This window comes from Pristiophorus japonicus, chromosome 2 (genome assembly GCF_044704955.1).
Source record: "Pristiophorus japonicus isolate sPriJap1 chromosome 2, sPriJap1.hap1, whole genome shotgun sequence".
Lineage (NCBI taxonomy): Eukaryota > Metazoa > Chordata > Chondrichthyes > Pristiophoridae > Pristiophorus > Pristiophorus japonicus.
The window spans coordinates 56,935,573-56,960,150 of NC_091978.1; the positions used below are offsets into that span (position 1 = coordinate 56,935,573).

At 46.0% G+C, this 24,578-nt stretch overlaps 1 protein-coding gene and 1 long non-coding RNA gene across 4 annotated transcripts; both read right to left on the reverse strand.

Annotated features, from left to right (window-relative positions):
- Positions 1 to 2,153: 2,153 nt before the first annotated feature.
- On the reverse strand, positions 2,154 to 17,451 carry LOC139238711 (uncharacterized). The gene is made up of 2 exons (XR_011588595.1): positions 17,272 to 17,451; positions 2,154 to 2,204 (listed from the first exon to the last, which is right to left on the reverse strand). It is a non-coding gene; the product is annotated as an uncharacterized lncRNA (long non-coding RNA).
- On the reverse strand, positions 2,154 to 24,452 carry LOC139238675 (uncharacterized). 3 transcript variants are annotated; one of them, XM_070867491.1, is made up of 2 exons: positions 24,421 to 24,452; positions 2,154 to 4,163 (listed from the first exon to the last, which is right to left on the reverse strand). In XM_070867491.1, exon 2 carries the CDS (start codon positions 4,002 to 4,004, stop codon positions 2,673 to 2,675), a length of 1,332 nt encoding a protein of 443 aa, XP_070723592.1. In that variant the 5' UTR covers positions 4,005 to 4,163; positions 24,421 to 24,452; the 3' UTR covers positions 2,154 to 2,672. The 3 variants fall into 3 exon arrangements, with proteins under 3 accessions (XP_070723592.1, XP_070723591.1, XP_070723590.1); XM_070867490.1 differs by lacking the exon at positions 24,421 to 24,452 and adding an exon at positions 11,930 to 12,164; XM_070867489.1 differs by lacking the exon at positions 24,421 to 24,452 and adding an exon at positions 8,905 to 9,535.
- Between the last annotated feature and the right edge of the window lie 126 nt (positions 24,453 to 24,578).

Sequence of the window (24,578 nt, forward strand, 5' to 3'; positions counted from 1 at the left end):
TAAGATCGCCTCTCATTCTCCTCAACTCCAATGACTATAGACTCTTTCTTCATAAGACAACCCCTCATCTCAGGAATCAACCTGGTGAACTTTCTCAGAATTTCCTCCAATGCAAGTATATCCTTCCTTAAATAAGACCAAAACTCTACCCAGTACTCCTAGTGTGATCTCACCAATTGCTACAGTTGCAGCAAGACTTCCCTGCTTTTATACTCCATCCCCTTTGCAATAAAGGCCAACATTCCATTTGTCTTCCGAATTACTTGCTGTACCTGCATGCTAACTTTTTGAGTTTTGTAAAGTCCTTACACAATACCACAAATCCACACGAAGCACATTCTATGGACAAGGTCACTCTGTGACCTGAATCTTTATTCACAGGACCAAGAAGTGATGACCCTGCGTGGGACCTCCCTTTATATACCTGGATGACCAGGTGAGGAGTGTCTCCCACATGTTCACTCCCTGTGGGTCAAGATGTGCATTTCTCAAGTATATACAGTATTGCAGTGTTGTTACAAAAAGGTTACATACATGACATCACCACCGCCCCCCCCCCCCAACGTCTTATTGGGATCACAGCTCAAGTCTTTCGGGTGGTCTGCGCTCCCTCGTGGAGCTGGCTGTTGAGCCTTGGCCTGCGTGTCTGTCACCTGTGGTGATTCCGGCCTGTCCGGGCTGACCGCAGGGACTGTGCATGCTGCTGAATGTTCTTGTTGCTCATTCACTGGCGGTGGTGTGAATACCATCTCATGTCTTCCTCAGGTTTCTCAGTGTCCATGCTGAACCTTTTTTTTACTTGGTCCAGATGCTTGCGGCATATCTACCCATTGTTAAGTTTAACCACGATGACCTTATTCCCCTCTTTGTCTATTACAGTACCTTCAAGCCATTTGGGCCCCAAAGCGTGATTGAGAACAAATACGGGGTCACCAATTTTTATACATCTCCCCCTTGAATTACGGTCATGGTACTCATTTTGGGACTGGCGCTTGCCTTCAACAATGTCGGACAAGACAGGATGAATGAGGGAAAGCCGAGTTTTGAGTGTACATTTCATAAGGAGCTCTGCGGGCGGGATCCCCGTGAGCGAGTGCGGTCGGGACCTATAGGCCAGCAGGAGGCGCAATAGGCGGCATTGAAGGGAGGGACCTTGAATCCTGAGCATGTCTTGTTTTATGATATAGACCGCACGTTCCACCTGGCCATTGGAGGCCGGCTTGAGCGGTACTGTCCTGACATGGTTAATGCCATTACCCGACATGAACTCCCGGAATTCGTAACTAGTGAAACATGGGCCATTATCGCTAACAAGGATGTCCGGCAAACCGTGGGTTGCAAAGACAGCACGTAGACTCTCCACAGTGGTGGATGTCGTGCACGAATTCAAAATGAAGCACTCAATCCATTTCGAGTACGCATCAACCACGATGAGAAACATTTTCCCCATGAACCAGGGCCACGGGCTGAGCGGGGCCTCCTTGGGGGAATTTCCCAGCTGAGCACACGTCGTGCACCTGCGAACACAGTGTTCCAGGTCTGGATCATTTCCCGGCCAAAAACGTGTAATCAGCACGATGCCTGGGTGCTCGCTGTGGAGTTACATAGAAACATAGAAAATAGGTGCAGGAGTAAGCCATTCGGCCCTTCGAGCCTGCACCGCCATTCAATGAGTTCATGGCTGAACATGCAACTTCAGTACCCCATTCCTGCTTTCTTGCCATACCCCTTAATCCCCCTAGTAGTAAGGACTACATCGAACTCCTTTTTGAATATATTTAGTGAATTGGCCTCAACAACTTTCTGGGTGAAGAAGTTTCTTCTCATCTCGGTCCTAAATGACTTACCCCTTATCCTTAGACTGTGACCCCTGGTTCTGGACTTCCCCAATATTGGGAACATTCTTCCTGCATCTAACCTGTCTAAACCCGTCAGAATTTTAAACGTTTCTATGAGGTACCCTCTCATTCTTCTGAACTCCAGTGAATACAAGCCCAGTTGATCCAGTCTTTCTTGATAGGTCAGTCCCACCATCCCGGGAATCAGTCTGGTGAACCTTCGCTGCACTCCCTCAATAGCAAGAATGTCCTACTGTTGATACTGGATTCTTTTCCCTTCAATCTGCTTCAGCGAATTCACTGACACACGAACACTTTTAGTCTTAGCAACATAAGACCTTTATTGGAGAATCTCCCGGCCGGGACCTGTTAAGATAAAGGGGAACACACTCGAGTCAAGTTTGTCCACCTCTGTCCTGACAAGCTACGTAACAGTACAAAAGCTCAACACTTATACATTGTTAAAGCAGAACACATTTGAGTGACACTTAGTTTATACAATCATTGGTCGATTTCCCCCATAGCATACCCAATTGCAGGCTAACAACTCTTTGACATAGGGCGGGCTCCAGGGATGTGTTTATTGTTTCAATTTCCCTATTTCATGGCTGGAGATAGCAGCCCCTCGTCTGACTCATGTCTGACTTTTGCTTTTTCACGTAACTCGTGTTTGACCACAACTCTGAGTAATCCTTAGTTTGTGTCGACAGGGCAAATATCGCAGCTGGACAATTTCTCTTGGCCATTTTCCCATGATCCTTTACTAACACATTTGCAAACCTTCTATCTACATTCTCATTCCCCCCTTTTATCATTCTATGATAACCCTGGTGATTATTCCAGGGGTATCGCATTCAGCCGTTCGCATTCTTGTTTCTCATACTCTTCTTGATTCTCGAGTAAATAGGATCCCCATGATCCTCCGAGTAACCAATCTAACCAACCATCTCCTTTCTTTGGGCTCTGCCTAAACTCATCCAGCTGCTTTTTTATGGCATCAATGGCCTGGGTGATATTGTATGATTCATCCGTGACATGTGTTATACATTTGTCCCCTATAATGGTGCACACTCCTCCTTGTTGGGCCAGCTGATAATCTACGGCATAGCGGGTTTGCTGCGTATACAATCTTAGTTCAGACAGTTCTCTGTTGATGGCATCCAGTCCCTTGGAAGTGCTATTTCCCAAAATAGTCAATCCACAAATAAGGTAGTTCCTATTTTTGGCACTAATTACCCCTGCTGATCCACCTACAGACAGGGCCCCAAGGAACCCATAGCCGAGTGATGATCCTAGCATGATAGGATCCTCCCAATCGGCACAGAATTCCTTGCTGATGGCCCGTGTTACTATCCTTCTCCGGGTATGCCCCCTTTTGGGGCATGGGACAGTGAGTGGTCCTATAGTTCCTACTGCAAAGAGGACCGGGAGGGTCGGTGTTGCTGTCTTGTAGGTGCCGTTGAGGAGGAACACGAATCCTTCCTTAGCTCTATAACACTTTACGTCGGTGTTGCTAACACTCGTGAACTGCTTATACCACCATTTGCTAGGTTCCCTTGAATTTGAGCCTGATCCTACCAATTGGTAAGCATCAAACGGGTATGCCCATGTTTCTGAGCTGACACGAGTTCCGTTACACTGACCGCAGATAACTTGCCTTCCTGCGGTCACGTTCAGGCATCTTTGCTCGTTACAGGTACAGGTAAACTGGCCCTTACGCACTCGACAGTGCTGATGGGCACACTGCGTCTGCACACAGGTGGCGTTCCCGGGGACCAGGGCATATACACAACCCCACCCTTGTCCTGAGAAGCAAAGCGGGTAGCTTGCAATGTCTGAGCATACCGCTCCGTTCTTTCCCTGGGATCCTCTGCACTCAGGATTCATGGAGTCTATTAATTCCACACATCTTCCTGGTATACCCCTTCTGTATTCGCCCGTTTGTCCCTCACAGGGTGCGTCTGAGGTATCCGCCGTATATAAGTCGCGGGGAGTCCACCCAGGGGTAGCCACGAACAGGGCCTCTACTGATTGGGCTCGTGGGTAACACACAGTTCGATTGCCATGCAATCGGGTATGGGTCTGATAAAATAAGTTATCCTGTAGCCCTTCTAGTTCTGCTAGGATAGCACAAGATAGCACAATTATACCTGCTAGCTTACACATGTTTAAATAATTTTAGACGATACTACACATTAGTTAACAATAAGATAAGGATAGATAAAAAAACAGCTAGGTCTGCTTGTTCCTTTCTCCTGCCGTGTTCTTGGTGTTTTTCTTCCTGCCCCAAGGATGTGGTTTATTCAGCTATGGAGGAGAGGAAGTCTGAAACAGAAACAAGGGTTAGGACGACCAGTGAGAGGCTGATTATGAAGTAATAAGTTTAGAGTGGTGCAGGTGAACCCAGGCACTTCTCCCTTCAACCTTAGCTGCGGTGGGTGTAGTGAGTAACACCTGAAAGGGCCCCTCCCATCGTGGCTCTAGTCCCTTTCGAATCCATTTCTTAATCAGGACATACTTCCCTGATGCCACGAGGGACGATTCGGGTAAAACTGGGAGGTCGAGGTGAGCCTCTCGAACCTGGTTGTGAGCTAGTCGCAGAGCCTGAGTCAGAGAAAGAACATAGGTGGTCATCAGTCGAGCTGGGATACCATATCTAGGAACAATTTCCCTCATTAACACCTTAACAACAGTTTGAGCCTTATTATCCAGAGTAGGATAGGCTTCAATCCATCTGCTAAACACATCTACTATTACTAACACATATTTGTAACACTGAACTTTTTGCAACTCAATGTAGTCCAACTGTAAGGTCTCAAAGGGGCCTTCTGGTAGGGGCATCTTACCCCAATCACAGGTGACTCCCTTCCCTGGATTATGCTGTTGGCAAACAAGGCAGCGACTACTGATGTTCTGGGCTAGCATCTGGAGTCTAGGGTGCCACCAAGTGGCCAAAAGCGTGTCACTTGTTGTCCTCGCTCCACAATGAGTAGCAAAATGCATACATTCAATAACCCATAGAGCCAACTCGTCAGACATGCAAGTCTGTTCCGCGGGAGTGGTCCAGAGTTTAGAAACATTGTCATAAGTACATCCATAATCTTTCCACAACAGTTTATCTTTTTCAGGAGCGTCCTCCTGTGCTTTAATGACATCTTGGATGGTTGGCATTGGTTTTTCCGAGGCTAACTTATCCTTGGCAGGATTTTTAGTTTGACTCATCATTCTAGGCACCACCATTTGTTGTCCGCAAGAGGCCTGTTTAGCCTCTCTGTCAGCACGGCGGTTTCCTATATCGACCGGAGAGTTTCCGGTAGTGTGGGCAGTGCACTTGACAATAGCAATACGTTTAGGGAGCATGAGGGCTTGCAACAAATCTGATACTAGTTGCCTATGAAATATCTCATTTCCCTGTGAGGTCAGGAATCCCCTATTTTTCCATAACTGTCCGAAATCATGGGCTACCCCAAAGGCATACCTAGCGTCGGTATAGATATTGACTTTGAGGTCTTTGGCCAAGATACAGGCTCGGGTGAGGGCGAATAGTCCAACTTGTTGGGCAGAATAGGCAGTTTCAAAGGCAGCAGATTCCAAGACCTGATTCTCCTGGTTTACTATGGCGTATCCTAAGATTCGTGCACCTTCTGGATTAATAGAAGAACTTCCGTCAACATACATAATACAGTCTGGGTCTTCCATTGGTACGTCAACTAAATCTTCCCTGACCGACGAGGCCTCCTGAATTAAAGATAAACAATCATGACTGGGTTCTTCCTCATCTTGGGGTGGCTCAGTAAGAAAACAGGCCGGATGGTCAGCTTAGGATTATTCAGTAGGTAGATCTCATATCTGCTTTGCCTGACCATGGTAAGGTGTTGAGTCTGCAGTTGGCCCAGGAGGGCAGCTATGGAGTGAGAGGTGTACACAACAATATCCTGCTGGAGGGTAATGTTGGCAGCGGATTGAAGGCTATTGTAGATGGCAGTTAATATTTGAGTACATACAGGGTGCCCCAAGGCAACGGGGTCTATTTTGGAAGAGTAGTAGGCAACAGGCCTATGCTTATCCCCATGTTTCTAAGTTAAGACAGCAGTAGCACAGTCTTTCAGGATGGTACAATACAGTTGAAAGGGCCGGTCATAGAGGGGCCGGCCCAAAGCCGGAGCTTGCAGCAGGGCTGTCTTTAGTTCCTTAAAGGCTTGGACGTCTGCAGTTTTTATTTCAAAGCTGCCTTCCTTATTTGTATACGGGGTGAGGTGCTTAGTCACCAGGGCAACATTAGGGATCCAGGATCTGCAGTAATTAATCATCCCCAACCACTGTCGCATTTGTTTAGCCGTGCTAGGGACTGGAAACCGGCAAATCGGTTCGTCATCCGGGGAGGTTCTCTGTACAATCAAGTTACGTAATCGGGGGACGGTTGGCCAAAGGGGTTGTTCTGGGAGAAGTTAGAGTAAGAACCCCGTCCTCTCCCCCCTTGCCCCCCTCCTCTTCCTCCTCTTCCTCTTTCGTGCCGACGGGAGGGACACTCTCTACTCCACTGTCCTTCTTGCCCACAATTAAAGCATCCATCTCGTCTTTCCCAGCTCCGACCTCTTCCCATACCAGGCCGGGGACAGTAGGGCAGTCAGTAATTAGCAGGGCCCTGGGCCATTTGGGTGTTTGGTATAACCGTATCCCTGTTTATCCACCCAACCCTGCACGCAACACTGCGGTTCCATCTGGTATCCCCTTGGGTCGGGTTTTGGTCCTTCCACTCGAGGCAGCTCTTCCTTTCTAGTCACGTATTCAGTCTTGACCCGGGTCAGGGGTGCGCCTCCTCCTTCCCCTCCTTTCTTCTCCTGCCAATAATATTTTACCGCTCTTTCCATTTGGGCTCTACTGTTATCTGCCCAATTCATATTATTTGTCCGGATAGCGTGAGCAATCGAATAGGGCAGGGACTGAAGTAGAATAGCGCAGAATTGAGGTGAATTGTCCCCTGCCTTGAAGGCATTATTTCCTGATTGACCTCCGTATATTTCAATAAATCTTTCCATGAATTCGTCGGCAGTTTCTTCTCGTTTGGGTTTAGTTTCTAATACTGCTGCCATACTGATGGGCTTCTGAAGGTTCTTGCTGAGAGCATTAAAGATAGCGTTTAGGCGATCCTGGGCATTATTAGGGTGAGCAGTCACTAATTCATCATGGGTGGCTCGCCCCAAATTTTCTAAGAACCGGACATGTTCAGTCGGGCTCAGGGTCTGCTGCACTAAGGACCACAAGTCTCTTAATTCCGCACTATAAACTCCAATGGTGAGTCGGAGGCGATCGATAAACTTGACAGGTTCTCTCTTTCGATCTGGTATGGTAACCAGGATAGCCATAATTTCATTCGGCTTCCAGGGTACATATACATCTATGGTGGGGTGTTCCGCAACCTGCTCTGGATTGGGATTTTGGCATGGGTCGAACTGGGAACTGCCTAGTTCCTACCCTAGTTTTCTGGACAGAAGTATTATTTCCTGAGGCCGTTTCTCTATCTGAAGAGCACTCCGAGCCTGTAGAACTAATGCTGGAGCTTCGGTTATGACGAGTGGGTCGTTGCTGATGGCCTCAAGGTTCAGACTGAGAGCGGGGCTGATGAGAGCGCCCGCATCGCCTCTCTGGACTAGGAGTCTGAACGATCAGGTTACGTCCTTTAGCCTTAGATCTGGTCCTACCGGCCGCAAGGTCGGTGAACTGAGGACTTGAGTCATTATCTGAAGAGGAAGAGTCCGTCTGGGCTTATCGGTTCATTGGTGTGGGGTTACGGTTATCATCACCTCCTACCGCCGGAGTGTAGGGTGGAGGTTGGCGGGAAGGGGACTGTGGTGAGAGGCCCGGGGCTGCGGGAGGCGCTGTTGGGGTTGGGCGCCGAGTCAGTGACCATTCATCAAATTCATCATCAGCCTCGGTCAACGCAAAACCAACCATTCGACTACGTAGTCTTATCTGTACCCTTCTCAGAGGTCCCAGGGGAACTCTTAGTACGTTTCTCGTGCGCGCACTCTTTCTTTAAGACGTCTACAGTTTTAACATGTCCTCCTTCTGTCAAGGAGAGCCCTAGTTTAGTGGCGTTCTCCTGCCAGCTTGACAGAAGGGACTCATCTTTCAGCTTTTGACAGTACTGTCTCCATTTGGCTATTAAATCCTTATCTCTTTTTTTTAAACCACCGGGACCATATATTTTGTTCTTAGTCAACAAACCTATCCTTTGTGCATTTCCTGGCTCCGTAACTTATCATCCGACTATACGTAATTCAATAAGGTTCACACTCTTAAACTTCCCACATACAGGACAACACTACGAAGGGTTAAAAAAACTTTCACTGTTTGAAAAAGTGGGTGGAGCTAAAGCAAACCACAACTCCCCGGTTTCCACAACATAAGCTTTCTCATCCACAGTAAAAATCATACAAGCATTTAAAACAGACGTTCACAAGATTCTTTTTTTTTGGATCCATGACCTTTCAGGGAATTCGTAGTTTTATCTAAATTACCCATCCTTGTGTCGCCGCCCCGTGGTGATCTCAGTTTAGCTTACCCAGAGCCTAGGTGGACCAAGTGATATACAAGATCGACACCGCACCTGGCGTAAGTACAATTTAAAATTTACACAGTCCCGCGTAGTCCCGCAGCTTAATTTTACGTAATTCCCTAACCTCTGCGTTTCCCTACGCGGTTCGCGCGATTCTCTATTTACTTAGGCCTCGAACCCACACAGCCTGTTCATGACGCCGCACGACAATTCTTACTTAATTTACTTGGGCCTCGAACCCACACAGCCTGTTCGTGACGCTGCACGACAATTCTTACTTAATCTTTCTAGGTTCCCGATTTAAATCCAATCAGTGCCTAGACGGGCCAAGTGATATACAAGGTCGACGTCACACCTGACTTGGACACTTATTTTCTAAATTTAAAACGTGTTCGCCAGATTGACTTGGATCTCATTCAGACACCACCCGAGAACCAGCGAGTGGCTAAACTTTCCTCAGACTTTTGAAACCGGAGGAAACTGGAGCAGTATTGAAATTATACTTACTCCAGTGGCCATTTTCCTCTCGTCTCGTCCAAGGCTAGTCTAGCTCTTAATTCGCAAGTTTTCGGCAGTCGTCCGTTGAGATCCCACTTCTGACACCAAATGTTGATACTGGATTCTTTTCCCTTCAATCTGTTTCAACGAATTCACTGACACACGAACACTTTTAGTCTTAGCAACATAAGACCTTTATTGGAGAATCTCCCGGCCAGGACCTGTTAAGATAAAGAGGAACACACTCGAGTCGAGTTTGTCCACCTCTGTCCTGACAAGCTACGTAACAGTACAAAAGCTCAACACTTATACATTGTTACAGCAGAACACATTTGAGTGACACTTAGTTTATACAATCATTGGTCGATTTCCCCCATAGCATACCCAATTGCAGGCCAACAACTCTTTGTCATAGGGCAAGCTCCAGGGATGTGTTTATTGTTTCAATTTCCCTATTTCATGGCTGGATATAGCAGCCCCTCGTCTGACTCATGTCTGACTTTTGCTTTTTCACGTAACTCGTGTTTGACCACAACTCTGAGTAATCCTTAGTTTGTGTCGACAGGGCAAATATCGCAGCTGGACAATTTCTCTTGGCCATTTTCCCATGATCCCTTACTAACACATTCGCAAACCTTCTATCGACATTCTCACTTCCTCAGGTTAGGAGACCAAAACTGTACACAATACTCCAGGTGTGACCTCACCAATGCCCTGTACAACTGTAGCAACACCTCCCTGCCCCTGTACTCAAATCCCCTCGCTATGAAGGCCAACATGCCATTTGCTTTCTTAACCGCCTGCTGTACCTGCAAGCCAACCTTCAATGATTGATGTACCATGACACCCAGGTCTCGTTGCACCTCCCCTTTTCCTAATCTGTCGCCATTCAGATAATAGTCTGTCTCTCTGTTTTTACCACCAAAGTGGATAACCTCACATTTATCCACATTATACTTCAGCTGCCATGCATTTGCCCACTCACCTAACCTATCCAAGTCGCTCTGCAGCCTCATAGCATCCTCCTCGCAGCTCACACTGCCACCCAACTTAGTGTCATCCGCAAATTTGTAGATACTACATTTAATCCCCTCGTCCAAATCATGAATGAACAATGTAAACAGCTTGGGCCCCAGCACAGAACCTTGCGGTACCCCACTAGTCACCACCTGCCACTCTGAAAAGTACCCATTTACTCCTACTCTTTGCTTCCTGTCTGACAACCAGTTCTCAATCCATGTCAGCACACTACCCCCAATCCCATGTGCTTTAACTTTGCACATTAATCTCTTGTGTGGGACCTTGTCGAAAGCCTTCTGAAAGTCCAAATATACCACATCAACTGGTTCTCCCTTGTCCACTCTACTGGAAACATCCTCAAAAAATTCCAGAAGATTTGTCAAGCATGATTTCCCTTTCACAAATCTATTCTGACTTGGACCTATCATGTCATCTCTTTCCAAATGCACTGCTATGACATCCTTAATAATTGATTCCATCATTTTACCCACTACCACTGTCAGGCTGACCGGTCTATAATTCCCTGTTTTCTCTCTCCCTCCTTTTTTAAAAAGTGGGGTTACATTGGCTACCCTCCACTCGATAGGAACTGATCCAGAGTCAATGGAATGTTGGAAAATGACTGTCAATGCATCCGCTATTTCCAAGGCCACCTCCTTAAGTACTCTGGGATGCAGTCCATCAGGCCCTGATGAAAGCACTTGCATGTGTCTATGGGGTGAAAAAGATGCACCAGTACCTTTTTGGCAGGATGTTCGAATTAAAAATGGACTACAAGCCGTTAACATCCCTGTTGTCAGACAGCAAGGCTGTCAATGCCAATGCGTCAGCTCGCATACAGCGATGGGCTCTCACGCTGGCTGCATATGACTACACCATCCGGCACAAGCCGGGCACTGAAAATTGTGCTGACGTGCTCATCAGGCTTCCACTGGCCACCACTGAGGGGGCAGCGGAGCAAAGCGCTGAGATGGTTCCCTGATCAGTTCCCTGATGAAAGCTTCCCTGCCCCTCTGGGGCATAACTACCCAGCTGCCCCATAGTAGGCAGTCAGCTTGGATGGAAATCTCATCCATCCGCCTTTGAAATGGTCTGACCTCCTCAGAGCATGCTCCTTGTGCGGGCGCCCAATCCCCAGTCAGGACACATTTCTTAATCAAAGATAGGAGGGGATCTCTGTTGATCCAGATTTTGATCTGGCGGGCTGTGATGGGGGAGCCTGCGCTGTCAAAGGCATCAATGGCCATGACCGTCTCAGAGCTTTGCTCCACTGCCCCCTCAGTGGTGGCCAGTGGAAGCCTGATGAGCACGTCAGCGCAATTTTCAGTGCCCGGCTGGTGCCGGATGGTGTAGTCATACGCAGCGAGCGTGAGAGCCCATCGCTGTATGCGAGCTGATGCATTGGCATTGACAGCCTTGCTGTCTGACAACAGGGATGTTAACGGCTTGTGGTCCATTTCTAATTCGAACATCCAGCCGAAAAGGTATTGGTGCATCTTTTTCACCCCATAGACACATGCGAGTGCTTCCTTCTCAACTATCCCATATCCACGTTCTGCTTGAGAGAGCGACCTGGAGGCATAAACCACAGATTGGAGTTGCCCCTCAGCATTGCACTGCTGCAACACGCACCCAACCCCATAGGACGATGCATCACATTTCAGAACCAATTTCTTATAGGGGTCGTACAGGGTCAACAATTTGAACAGAGTAGGTTAAGCGCCCGATTGAAAGCCCGTTCTTGACAGTCCTCCCAAAGCCAATTGCAACCCTTACGCAGGAGCACGTGTAGCGGCTCCAACAATGTGCTTACGTTCGGCAGAAAGTTCATGAAATAGTTCAAGAGTCCCAGAAATGAACACAACTCCAATGTGTTACAGGGCCTGGGCGCTCGTCGAATTGCCTCCGTTTTGGATTCGGTGAGCCGAATCCCATCTGCAGAAACCCTCCTGCCCAAAAACTCGACTTCGGGAGCCAAAAACACACACTTAAGCTTCTTGAGTCGCAGACCTACCCGGTCCAGTCGGCGTAGCACCTCTTCCAGGTTGTGGAGGTGTTCCTCAGTTCCCGACCCGTGATGAGGATATTGTCCTGGAATACGATCGTTCCATGAATGGATTTGAGCAGGCTTTCCATGTTTCTTTGTCAGATCGCGGCCGCTGATCGAATGCCAAACGGGCACCTGTTGTAAACAAACAGTCCCTTGTGCGTGATGATTGTGCTCAGTAGTTTAGATTCGTCGGCCAGTTTGGGTCATGTAGGCTGAAGTGAGGTCCAACTTGGTGAACAGCTTGCCGCCTGCCAGCATGGCAAAAAGATCCTCCGCTCTTGGAAGCGGGTATTGATCTTGTAGGGACACCCGGTTGATAGTGGCCTTGTTGTCGCCACAGATCCTGACCGAGCCATCCGCTTTTAGGATGGGAACAATGGGGCTTGTCCAGTCGCTGAATTCAACGGGCGAGATGATGCCCTCTCTCAGCAAACGGTCCAAGTCGCTTTCAATTTTCTCCCGCATCACATACGGCACAGCTCTGGCTTTGTGGTGCACTGGTCTGGCGTCCGGGGTGATGCGAATCACTACTTTGGTACCTTTGAACGTCCTGACACCAGGTTGGAATAGCGACTCAAATTGCTGTCGGACCTGTGAGCATGAACTTCGCTCCACAGATGACACTGCATGCAAAACCCCCTATTTCCAGTTCATCTCAGCTAACCAGCTCCTCCCCAAAGTGCGGGATCATTGCCCGGGACAATCCAGAGCGGCAGCCGGTTCACTGATCCATTGTGTGTGACAGCCAACATTGCACTGCCTAGCACTGGAATAATTTCTTTGGTGTACGTCCTTAATTGAGTCTCAATGCGTTCTAGTTTGGGTCTGCTGGCTTTGAGTGGCATAGCTTTTCGAATTGTTGAACACTCATGAGTGACTGGCTGGCCCCCGTGTCCAGCTCCATGCATACCGAGATGACGTTTAATAGGACCTTCATCATCATAGGTGGCATTTTGGTATATGAGCTGTGAATGTTTGCCACATGAACCTGCTGAACTTCAGCGTCCATTAATTTGCCCAACACGTCATCCTCCCTCGCAGACCCCTCTTCTGGTCCATCCACCTCGTAAATTAGCCTGGTCGCAGGCTTTCAGCATATTCTAGCTAAAAGGCCAGTGAGGTTACAATTTCTGCAGACGAACTGTTGAAACCTGCAAGTCCTAGCAGCATATCTGCCCCCACACCTCCAGCATGAGCTGAGATTCCCATTGTTGTGAACAAAAGAGCTGTTGTCAGGCATTCCTTGCTGATTGTCCCTTTGACTGCTCTTGAGTACCCTGTTAATGGGTGTCAATGACCCCCATCCTGGGCCGCATTGTCCACTGGGATGGTGTAAATGTCCATTCAGCCTGCCATTGTCTGTGTTGAAAACCTGTTCTGGGGTCTATTGCTTCCCCACTACAGATGTTAAACTAACCGGCCTATAGTTACCTGCCTTTTGTCTGCCCCCTTTTTTAAACAGAGGCGTTACATTAGCTGCTTTCCAATCCGCTGGTACCTCCCCAGAGTCCAGAGAATTTTGGTAGATTATAACGAATGCATCTGCTATAACTTCCGCCATCTCTTTTAATACCCTGGGATGCATTTCATCAGGACCAGGGGACTTGTGTACCTTGAGTCCCATTAGCCTGTCCAGCACTACCTCCCTAGTGATAGTGATTGTCTCAAGGTCCTCCCTTCCCACATTCCCGTGACCAGAAATTTTTGGCATGGTTTTTGTGTCTTCCACTGTGAAGACCGAAGCAAAATAATTGTTTAAGGTCTCAGCCATTTCCACATTTCCCATTATTAAATCCCCCTTCTCATCTTCTAAGGGACCAACATTTACTTTAGTCACTCTCTTCCGTTTTATATATCAGTAAAAGCTTTCACTATCTGTTTTATGTTTTGCGCAAGTTTACTTTTGTAATCTATCTTTCCTTTCTTTATTGCTTTCTTAGTCATTCTTTGCTGTCGTTTAAAATTTTCCCAATCTTCTAGTTTACCACTAACCTTGGCCACCTTATACGCATTGGTTTTTAATTTGATACTCTCCTTTATTTCTTTGGTTATCCACGGCTGGTTATCCCTTCTCTTACCGCCCTTCTTTTTCACTGGAATATATTTTTGTTGAGCACTATGAAAGAGCTCCTTAAAAGTCCTCCACTGTTCCTCAATTGTGCTACTGTTTAGTCTGTGTTCCCAGTCTACTTTAGATAACTCTGCCCTCATCCCACTGAAGTCCCCTTTGTTTAAGCATAGTATGTTTAAGCATATGAATTCTTTGAGGATATAACGAGCATGGTGGATAGAGGTGTACCGATGGATGTGGTGTATTTAGATTTTCAAAAGGCATTCGATAAGGTGCCACACAAAAGGTTACTGCAGAAGATAAAGGTACGCGGGGTCAGTGGAAATGTATTAGCATGGATAGAGAATTGGCTGGCTAACAGAAAGCAGAGAATCGGGATAAATGGGTCCTTTTCGGGTTGGAAATCGGTGGTTAGTGGTGTGCCACAGGGATCGGTGCTGGGACCACAACTGTTTACAATATACATAGATGACCTGGAAGAGGGGACAGAGTGTAGTGTAACAAAATTTGCAGATGACACAAAGATTAGTGGGAAAGCGGGTTGTGTAGAGGACACAGAGAGGCTGCAAAGAGACTTAGATAGGTTAAGCGAATGGGCTAAGGTTTGGCAGATGGAATACAATGTCGCAAAGTGTGAGGTCATCCACCTTGGGAAAAAAAACAAAAAAAGGGAATACTATTTGAATGGGGAGAAATTACAACATGCTGCGATGCAGAGGGACCTGGGGGTCCTTGTGCATGAATCCCAAAAAGTTAGTTTGCAGGTGCAGCAGGTAATCAGGAAGGCAAATGGAATGTTGGCCTTCATTGCGAAAGGGATGGAGTACAAAAGCAGGGAGGTCCTGCTGAAACTGTACAGGGTATTGGTGAGGCCGCACCTGGAGTACTGCGTGCAGTTTTGGTCGCCTTACTTAAGGAAGGATATACTGGCTTTAGAGGGGGTACAGAGACGATTCACGAGGCTGATTCCGGAGATGAGGGGGTTACCTTATGATGATATATTGAGTAGACTGGGTCTTTACTCGTTGGAGTTCAGAAGGATGAGGGGTGATCTTATAGAAACATTTAAAATAATGAAAGGGATAGACAAGATAGAGGCAGAGCGGTTGTTTCCACTGGTCGGGGAGACTAGAACTAAGAGGCACAGCTTCAAAATACAGGGGAGCCAATTTAAAACCGAGTTGAGAAGGAATTTCTTCTCCCAGAGGGTTGTGAATCTGTGGAATTCTCTGCCCAAGGAAGCAGTTGAGGCTAGCTCATTGAATGTATTCAAGTCACAGATAGATAGATTTTTAACCAATAAGGGAATTAAGGGTTATGGGGAGCGGGTGGGTAAGTGGAGCTGAGTCCACGGCCAGATCAGCCATGATCTTGTTGAATGGCGGAGCAGGCTCGAGGGGCTAGATGGCCTACTCCTGTTCCTAATTCTTATGTTCTTATGTTCGTTTGAGACACGACTTCCTCACCCTCAATCTGTATTACAAATTCAACCATACTATGATCACTCATTCCGAGAGGATCTTTTACTAGGAGATCATTTATTATTCCTGTCTCATTACACAGGACCAGATCTAAGATAGCTTGCTCCCTTGTAGGTTCTGTAACATACTGTTCTAAAAAACAACCCCGTGTGCATTCTATGACTTGCTCCTCCAGGATACCCCTTGCGATTTGATTTGACCAATCGATATGTAGGTTAAAATCACCCATGATTACTGCCGTTCCTTTTTCACATGCCTCTATTATTCCCTTGATTATTGTCCGCCCCACCGTGAAGTTATTATTTGGGGGCCTATAAACTACGCCCACCAGTGACTTTTTCCCCTTACTATCTCTAATCTCCACCCACAATGATTCAACATTTTGTTCATTAGAGCCAATATCATCTCTCACAACTGCCCTGATATCATCCTTTATTAACAGAGCTACCCCACCTCCTTTCCCTTCTTGTCTATCCTTACGAATTGTCAGATACCTCTGTATGTTTAATTCCCAGTCTTGGCCACCCTGCAACCACGTTTCTGTAATGGCCACCAAATCATACCCATTTGTAATGATTTGTGCCGTCAATTCATTTACTTTATTTCGAATTTAGGTAAAGTGTTTTAATACTAGTTTTTAAACCATGATTTTTAGTTTTGACCCCTCCTGCAGTCCCTTTATATTCATACATATTGTCCCTTCCTATCACCCCCTTGTGGTTTACACTTACCCCAGTGCTACTCTGCTCTGTTGCCTCCTGCCTTTTGCATTCTTTCTTGGGGTCCTGTTCATCTGCGCTCTCACCCACTCTAACTAGCTCAGAGCCCTCTCCTGGGTTCCGAATACTCCTCACATTGAGGCACCGAGCTTTCAGGCTTGCCTTTTTATTACACTTTGACCCTTTAGAATTTTGCTGTACATTGGCCCTTTTTGTTTTTTGCCTTGGGTTTCTCTGCCCTCCATTTTTACTCATTTCCTTTCTGTCTTTTGCCTCTGTCTCCCTGCATTGGTGTCCATCCCCCTGCCATATTAGTTTAACTCCTCCCCAACAGCACTAGCAAACACTCCCCCTAGGACATTGGTTCTGGTCCTGCCCAGCTGCAGACCGTCCGGTTTGTACTGGTCCCACCTCCCCCAGAACCGGTTCCAATGCCCCAGGAATTTGAATTCCTCCCTGCTGCACCACTGCTCAAGCCACGTATTCATCTGCGCTATCCTGCGATTCCTACTCTGACTAGCATGTGGCACTGGTAGCAATCCCGAGATTACTATTTTTGAGGGTTTCGTAGGACCTCATCCATTTTTTTACCTATGTCGTTGATACCAACGTGCACCACGACAACTGGCTGTTCTCCCTCCCTTTTCAGAATGTCCTGCACCCGCTCCGAGACATCCTTGATCCTTGCACCAGGGAGGCAACATGCCATCCTGGAGTCTCAGTTGCGGCCGCAGAAACGCCTATCTATTCACCTTACAATTGAATCCCCGATCACTATCGCTCTCCCACTCTTTTTCCTGCCCTCCTGTGCAACAGAGCCAGCCACAGTGCCATGAACTTGGCTGCTGCTGCCCTGTTCTGATGAGTCATCCCCTCAACAGTACTCAAAGCAGTGTATCTGTTTTGCAGAGGGATGACCGCAGGGGACCCCTGCACTACCTTCCTTGCACTGCTCTTCCTGTTGGACTTCCATTCCCTATCTGGCTGTGGACTCTTCACCTGCGGTAAGACTAACTCGCTACACGTGCTACTCACGTCATTCTCAGTGTCGTGGATGCTCCAGAGTGAATCCACCCTCAGCTCCAAATCCGCAACGCGGTCCGTCAGGACTGGAGGCGGATACACTTCCCGCACACGTCGTCGTGCACCTGCACCTATTTCTTATGTTAAGGGTTTCCAGCGCCTGTGTGAATAGAATCCGAGCACGAGTTGCTGCCTTTAGAACAGAAAAGAAATTGGGGGAAGTTCATTTTTAAAAAAAGCAGCGTGGGTTTGGCTTGTCAATTTTACAAAACTTAAAAAAACAAAGAAACATTCACAACACCAAAAAATGCTATTGCAATGAGAAGGGAGAGATAAAAAGCTGGTTTATATTAGCAACTTTCAATAATATAAATCCATTGAAGGTTGAGGGAAAATCCCAGTGGTTCTGTGACCAGTGTTGACATTCCCAAGCAGATGCTCATGTATTCGAGTCTCAGGACTGCCTACCACAGTGCAATTAATTCAGTCAATTCTTGGCTGCACTGCTGAGTGAAGCAGCATCTGGTTACGGGAAGAGAAGAAATGAAAGCACTGATTATGCAATCATAATCATTTTTAGGATTAGAAGATCATTAGGCTCAAAATTTACATTCCTTTTTTTATTTCAACCCCGGTTATATCTCAATCCCTTCTTCCTCCAGACATAAATTTATAGTTATCTGTTAAATCCATTTATACTTCTCACGCCAACAACTTTTCCTGGTAAACTATTCTATAAGCCTTTTGACCAAAAAGTCAAAACATTTCCCCTGAATTTTCCTCTTGCTCCTGACTTCCTCATTTTTAATCTTGTGTCCTTGATTATTTGTACTCTTGGCATAGTGAACAATTTCCCTCAATCATCCGATAGGCTTGGCTTCTGTTGCCCAACCATCTGTTGTCTGAACCATTGTGCACATCAGACGCAGAAGATTTTCTGAATCATAGAATCATAGAAATTTACAGCACAGAAGGAGAGCATTTCGGCCCATCGGCCGACCAAGAGGTAACCAGCCTTATCCCACTTTCCAGCACTAGGTCCATAGCCCTGTAGGTTACTGCACTTTAAGTGTACATCCAAGTATCTTTTAAATGCGAGTTCCAGACCCCCACAAGCCTCTGGGTGAAGAAAGTTCCCCTTTAAACTTCCCCCCAATTACTTTAAATCTACATTCCCTGGTTGTTGACCCCTCTGCCAAGGGAAACAGGTCCTTCCTATCCACTCAATCCAGGCCCCTCATAATTTTATATACCTCAATCATGTCTCCCCTCAGCCTATTCTGTTCCAAAGAAAACAGACCCAGCATCTCCAATCGTTTCTCATAGCCAAAATTCTCCAGTCCAGGCAACATTCTTGTAAATCTCCTCTGCACCCTTTCCAGTGCAATCACAACTTTCCTGTAATGTGGTGACCAGAACTGCACACACTACTCCAGCTGCGGCCTAACCAGTATTTTATACAGTTCAAGCATAACCTCCTTGCTCTTGTATTCCATGCCTTGGCTAATAAAGGCAAGTAGTCCATATGCATTCTTAACCACCTTACCTGCCTGGCCTGCTACCTTTAGGGATCTGTGGGCCTGCACTCCAAGGTCCCTTTGTTCCTCTACACTTTTCAGTGTCGTACCATTTAATGTGTATTCCATTGCTTTGTTAGACCTCCCCAAATGCATTAGCTCACACTTATCCGGATTGAATTCCATTTGCCACTGTTCCACCCACCTAACCAGTACATTGATATCTTCCTGCAATCCCGCAGTTATCTTTTTCATTATCAACCACACAGCCTATTTTAGTGTCATCTGCAAATTTCTTAATCATACCCCCAACATTCAAGTCCAAGTCATTGATATATATCACAAAAAGTAAGGAACCCAGCTCTGAGCCCTGCATAACCCCACTGGATACAGTTTTAGTCACAAACACCCATCAACCATTACCCTTTGCTTCCTGCCTCCGAGCCAATTTTGGATCCCACTTGTGACTTTGCCCTGGATCCCATGGTATTTTACTTTCGTGACCAGTCTGCCATGTAGGAGCTTATCAAAAGCTTTGCCAAAATCCATATACACTACATCATACGTACTGCCCTCATCGACCCTCCTGGTTACCTCTTCAAAAAATTCAATCAAGTTAGTCAGACATGACCTTCCCATGCTGACTGTCCTTGATTAATCCATGTCTTTCCAAATGAAAATTTATCCTGTCCCTCAGGATCTTTTCTAATAATTTTCCCACTACTGAGGTTAGGCTGACTGGTCTGTAATTACTCGGTCTATCCCTTTCTCCCTTTTTAAACAAAGGTACAACATTAGCAGTCCTCCAGTCCTCTGACACCACACCTGTAGCCAGAGAGGATTGGAAAATGATGGTCAGAGCCTTTGCTAATTCCTCTTTTGCATCTCTTAACAACTTGGGTTACATTTCATCTGGGCCTGGGGATTCAAAGCTGCTAAGCCCCTTAATACTTCCTCTCTCACTTTGTTTATCTCATCTAATATTTCACACTCCTCCTCCCTCATTGCAAAGTCTGCCTAGCCCCTATCTTTTGTAAAAAAATGATGCAAAGTATTCATTAAGAATCATACCCACATCTTCTGCCTCCACACATAGATTTCTTTTGTGGTCTCTAATATGCCCCACTCTTTCTCTAGTTGTCATCTTGCTCTGAAGACTAAGGAACTTAGGGAAATGTACTTTTTACAAAAATAGTTTAGTCAACATAATTTAAGTAAGGTTATGAGTTCTTTGGTATGCTTGAACAGTGCTACTTTTTGTAGAATTTCCATTGATTTTTTTTGCGCATATGCAAAGAAAATGCTGGCTGACCATACCTCTGGCATTGCCATCATCTATTTCTATTTACTTTATTGCCAATCTTTTTCCCAAAACGGGATGTTAGAGAATTTGGTCAGGTAATCTTTTTGGAAGGAGGTAGAGTTGGGCCTTAGTGTAAGATACTGCAGAGCAGCTACAACAAAACAAAAACAGCAGAAATAAGCACAGAATGCTACAGTTTGACTCTGGTAGCTGAGCAGTTTTGTTGTGACCCCTTTTCTTTACTCCACTTTCTTTACAAAGGATAGGGGCAATGCAGACTTTGCAATGATGGAGGATTAATTAGCAATCTTGTCGTGCGAGGCCCCTTGGGGAAGAGTGACCATAATATGGTGGAATTCTGCATTAGGATGGAGAGTGACACAGTTAATTCAGAGTCTAGGGTCCTGAACTTAAAGAAAGGTAACTTCGATGGTATGAGACGTGAATTGGCTAGAATAGACTGGTGAATGATACTTAAAGGGTTGACGGTGGATAGGCAATGCCAGACATTTAAAGATCACATGGATGAACTTCAACAATTATACATCCCTGTCTGGAGTAAAAATAAAATGGGGAAGGTGGCTCAACTGTGGCCTTCAAGGGAAATTAGGGATAGTGTTAAATCCAAGGAAAAGGCATATAAATTGGCCAGAAAAAGCAGCAAACCTGAGGACTGGAGAAATTTAGAATTCAGCAGTGGAGGACTAAGGGTTTAATTAGGAGGGGGAAATAGAGTATGAGAGTAAGCTTGCAGGGAACATAAAAACTGACTGCAAAAGCTTCTACAGATATGTGAAGAGAAAAAGATTAGTGAAGACTAATGTAGGTCTCTTGCAGTCAGAATCAGGTGAATTTATAATGGGAAACAAGGAAATTGCAAACCAACTGAACAAATACTTTGCTTCTGTCTTCACTAATGAAGACACGAATAACCTCCCGAAAATACTAGGGGACCGAGGGTCTAGCGAGGAGGAGGAACTGAGGGAAATCCTTATTAGTCAGGAAATGCTGTTAGAGAAATTGATGGGATTGAAGGCCAATAAATCCCCAGGGCCTGATAGTCTGCATCCCAGAGTACTTAAGGAAGTGGCCCTAGAAATAGTAGATGCATTGGTGGTCATTTTCCAACATTCCATGGACTCTGGATCAGTTCCTGAGGATTGGAGGGTAGCTAATGTAACCCCACTTTTAAAAAAAGGAGGGAGAGAAAACAGGGAATTATAGACCAGTTAGCCTGACATTGGTAGTGGGGAAAATGTTGGAATCAATTATTAAAGATGCAATAGCAGCGCATTTGGAAAGCAGTGACAGGATCGGTCCAAGTCAGCACGGATTTATGAAAGGGAAATCATGCTTGACAAATCTTCTAGAATTTTTTGAGGATGTAATTAGTAGAGTGGATAAGGGAGAACCAGTGGATGTGATGTATTTGGACTTTCAAAAAGCTTTTGACAAGGTCCCACACAAGAGATTAGTGTGCAAAATTAAGGCACATCGGATAATGTATTGACGTGTATAGAGAACTGGTTGGCAGACAGGAAGCAAAGAGTCAGGATTAACAGGTCCTTTTCAGAATGGCAGGCAGTGACTAGTGGGATGCTGCAAGATTCAGTGCTGGGACCCCAGGTCTTTACAATTTATATTAATGATTAAATGAAGGAATTGAATGTAATATCTCTAAGTTTGCAGGTGACACTAAGCTGGGTGGCAGTGTGAGCTGTGAGGAGGATGCTAAGACGCTGCAGGATGAATTGGACAGGTTAGGTGAGTGGGCAAATGCATGGCAGATGCAGTATAATGTGGATAAGTGCGAGGTTATCCACTTTGGTGGCAAAAACAGGAAGGCAGAATATTATCTGAATGGTGACAGATTAGTAAAAGGGGAGGTGCAATGAAACGTGGGTATTATGGTACATTAGTCATTGAAAGTAGGTACGCAGGTAGAGCATGCAGTAAAGAAAGCAAATGGCATGTTGGCCTTCATAGCGAGAGGATTTGTGTATAGGAGCAGGGAAGTCTTGCTGCAGTTGTACAGGGCCTTGGTGAGACCAGACCTTGAGTATTGTGTGCAGTTTTGTCTCCTAATCTGAGGAAGGACATTCTTGCTATTGAGAGAGTGCAGCGAAGGTTCACCAGACTGATTCTCAGGATGGTAGGACTGACATACGAAGAAAGACTATATTCACTGGAATTTAGAAGAATAAGAGGGGATCTCATAGAAGCATATAAAATTCTGACTGGATTGGACAGGTTAGATGCAGGAAGAATGTTCCCAATGTTAGGGAAGTCCAGAAACAGGGGTCACAGTCTAAGGGTAAGGGGTAAGCCATATAGGACCGAGATGAGGAGAAACCTCTTCACCCAGAGAGTTGTGAACCTGTGGAATTCTCTACCACAGAAAGTTGTTGAGTCCAGTTCGTTGGATATATTCAAAAGGGAGTTAGATGTGGCCTTTACGGCTAAAGGGATCATGGGGTATGGAGAGAAGGCAATTGTGGGGTACTGAAGTTGCATGATCAGCCATGATCATATTGAATGGTGGTGCAGGCTCAAAGGGCCGAATGGACTGCTCCTGCACCTATTTTCTATGTTTCTATGATGGCGAACCCTTGCCCACCTCCAATACAGGCTGAGCCCGCTGCAGACTTACCTCTGCGGGGTCTGAAAGGACAGAAACGGAATGAACACATTCAATATGGATTTTCATCGACAATTATTCGATATAGGAACAGGAGTAGGCCATTCAGCCACTCGAGCTGTTCCGCCATTCAATTAGATCATCGCTTATCCATATTAACTCCTTACCCGCCTTGGTTCCGTAACCCTTAATACCCTTTCCTAACATTGAGCACATTCACATCCTCAGTTTATCTCAAAGCACTTCACAGCCAATGAATTACATTTGAGGTGAAGTCACCATTAGGTAAGCAAACACGGCAGCCAATTTACACACATCAAGTCCCACAAACAGCAAGGAGATAAATGATTAGTTAAACTGTTTTCATGCTGTTGGTCGAGAGATAAATGTTGGCTACGATACTGGGAGAACTCCCCTGCTCCTCTTTCAGGATTTTTTATTCCCACCTGCAGAGGCCAACAGGGATTGGTTTAATGCCTTTATCTGAAAGAATGCACCTCCTCAGTACAGCATTGAAGTAGACACCTAGAATATGCACTCAAGTCGCTGGTGTGGACCTTGAATGGATGATCCCCTGACTCAGAGGCAAGAATCCTACCCTGGAGTCTTTGCTATTGAGGGAGTGCAGCGAAGGTTCACCAGACTGTATCCTGGATGGCGGGACTGACATATCAAGAAAGACTGGATCAACTGGGCTTGTATTCACTGGAGTTCAGAAGAATGAGAGGGGACCTCATAGAAACGTTTAAAATTCTGATGGGTTTAGACAGGTTAGATGCAGAAAGAATGTTCCCAATGTTGGGGAAGTCCAGAACCAGGGGTCACAGTCTAAGGATAAGGGGTAAGCCATTTAGGACCGAGATGAGGAGAAACTTCTTCACCCAGAGAGTGGTGAACCTGTGGAATTCTCTGCCACAGAAAGTTGTTGAGGCCAATTCACTAAATATATTCAAAAAGGAGTTAGATATAGTCCTTACTACTAGGGGGATCAAGGGGTATGGCGAGAAAGCAGGAATGGGGTACTGGGTTGCATGTTCAGCCATGAACTCATTGAATGGCGGTGCAGGCTCGAAGGGCCGAATGGCCTACTCCTGCACCTATTTGCTATGTTTCTATGAGTCAAGCTGACACATGGAGCAGAAGGCAGCAAGTTAGAAGGGGAGGGAGTTGCTGGGCACAATAAGCAGCTTGTTGTAATAAACTTGCCTTGTATTGCCTGGAGTATAAAGATTGAGGGGTGATCCAATCAAGGTGTATACAATGGTTAAAAGGATTCGATAGGATAGATACAGAGAAACTATTTCCTTTGATGGGGGAAATCAAGAACGAGGAGACTAAGGCCCCTATTTCCCCAGCATTGGGCATTGGCGCCCAGCGATTTTTCTGGCATGGATGGGCATTTCAAAGTTTCCCCAATGTTTGGGGGCCGGTACTGACTAACAGTGCCGGTATCTTTGGCGCCATATATTCTGGCGCTGGTGTGTGGTAAAAAGCTGTTTATGCACCGTTTCTGGCCATTAAGGCCACTTTCCCCACCAGTTTTAAATAAAAACCACGCAGACATTGAAGACTGTTTGAAAAAACCTGACCCTCACTTCAAGAAATCAGCGCTGGCCTGCCTCTATCCCTGGCCGAAGGTCCTCCATGCCTTTTTGTAGAAAATAACTGCAGTTTAAAAGAAATTTAGCTGAAATAAAACTTACTTTTAAGGTTCTTCCTGGGTTGAGAAAACTGCAGGCAAACTTAAAACAAATCTTCCCCATTTGCCTTTTCCTTCGAAGTCCCAACTGGATCCAAATTGCCAAAGATACTCCAAGGAACATCACCAAAAATGCAGAGTAGCCTCTTCTCCCAAACAGCA

Coding starts and splice junctions, on each gene's coding strand:
- LOC139238675 (XM_070867491.1), bottom strand. CDS start 4,004: ATGTGTAAGCTAGCAGGTATAATTGTGCTATCTTGTGCTATCCTAGCA.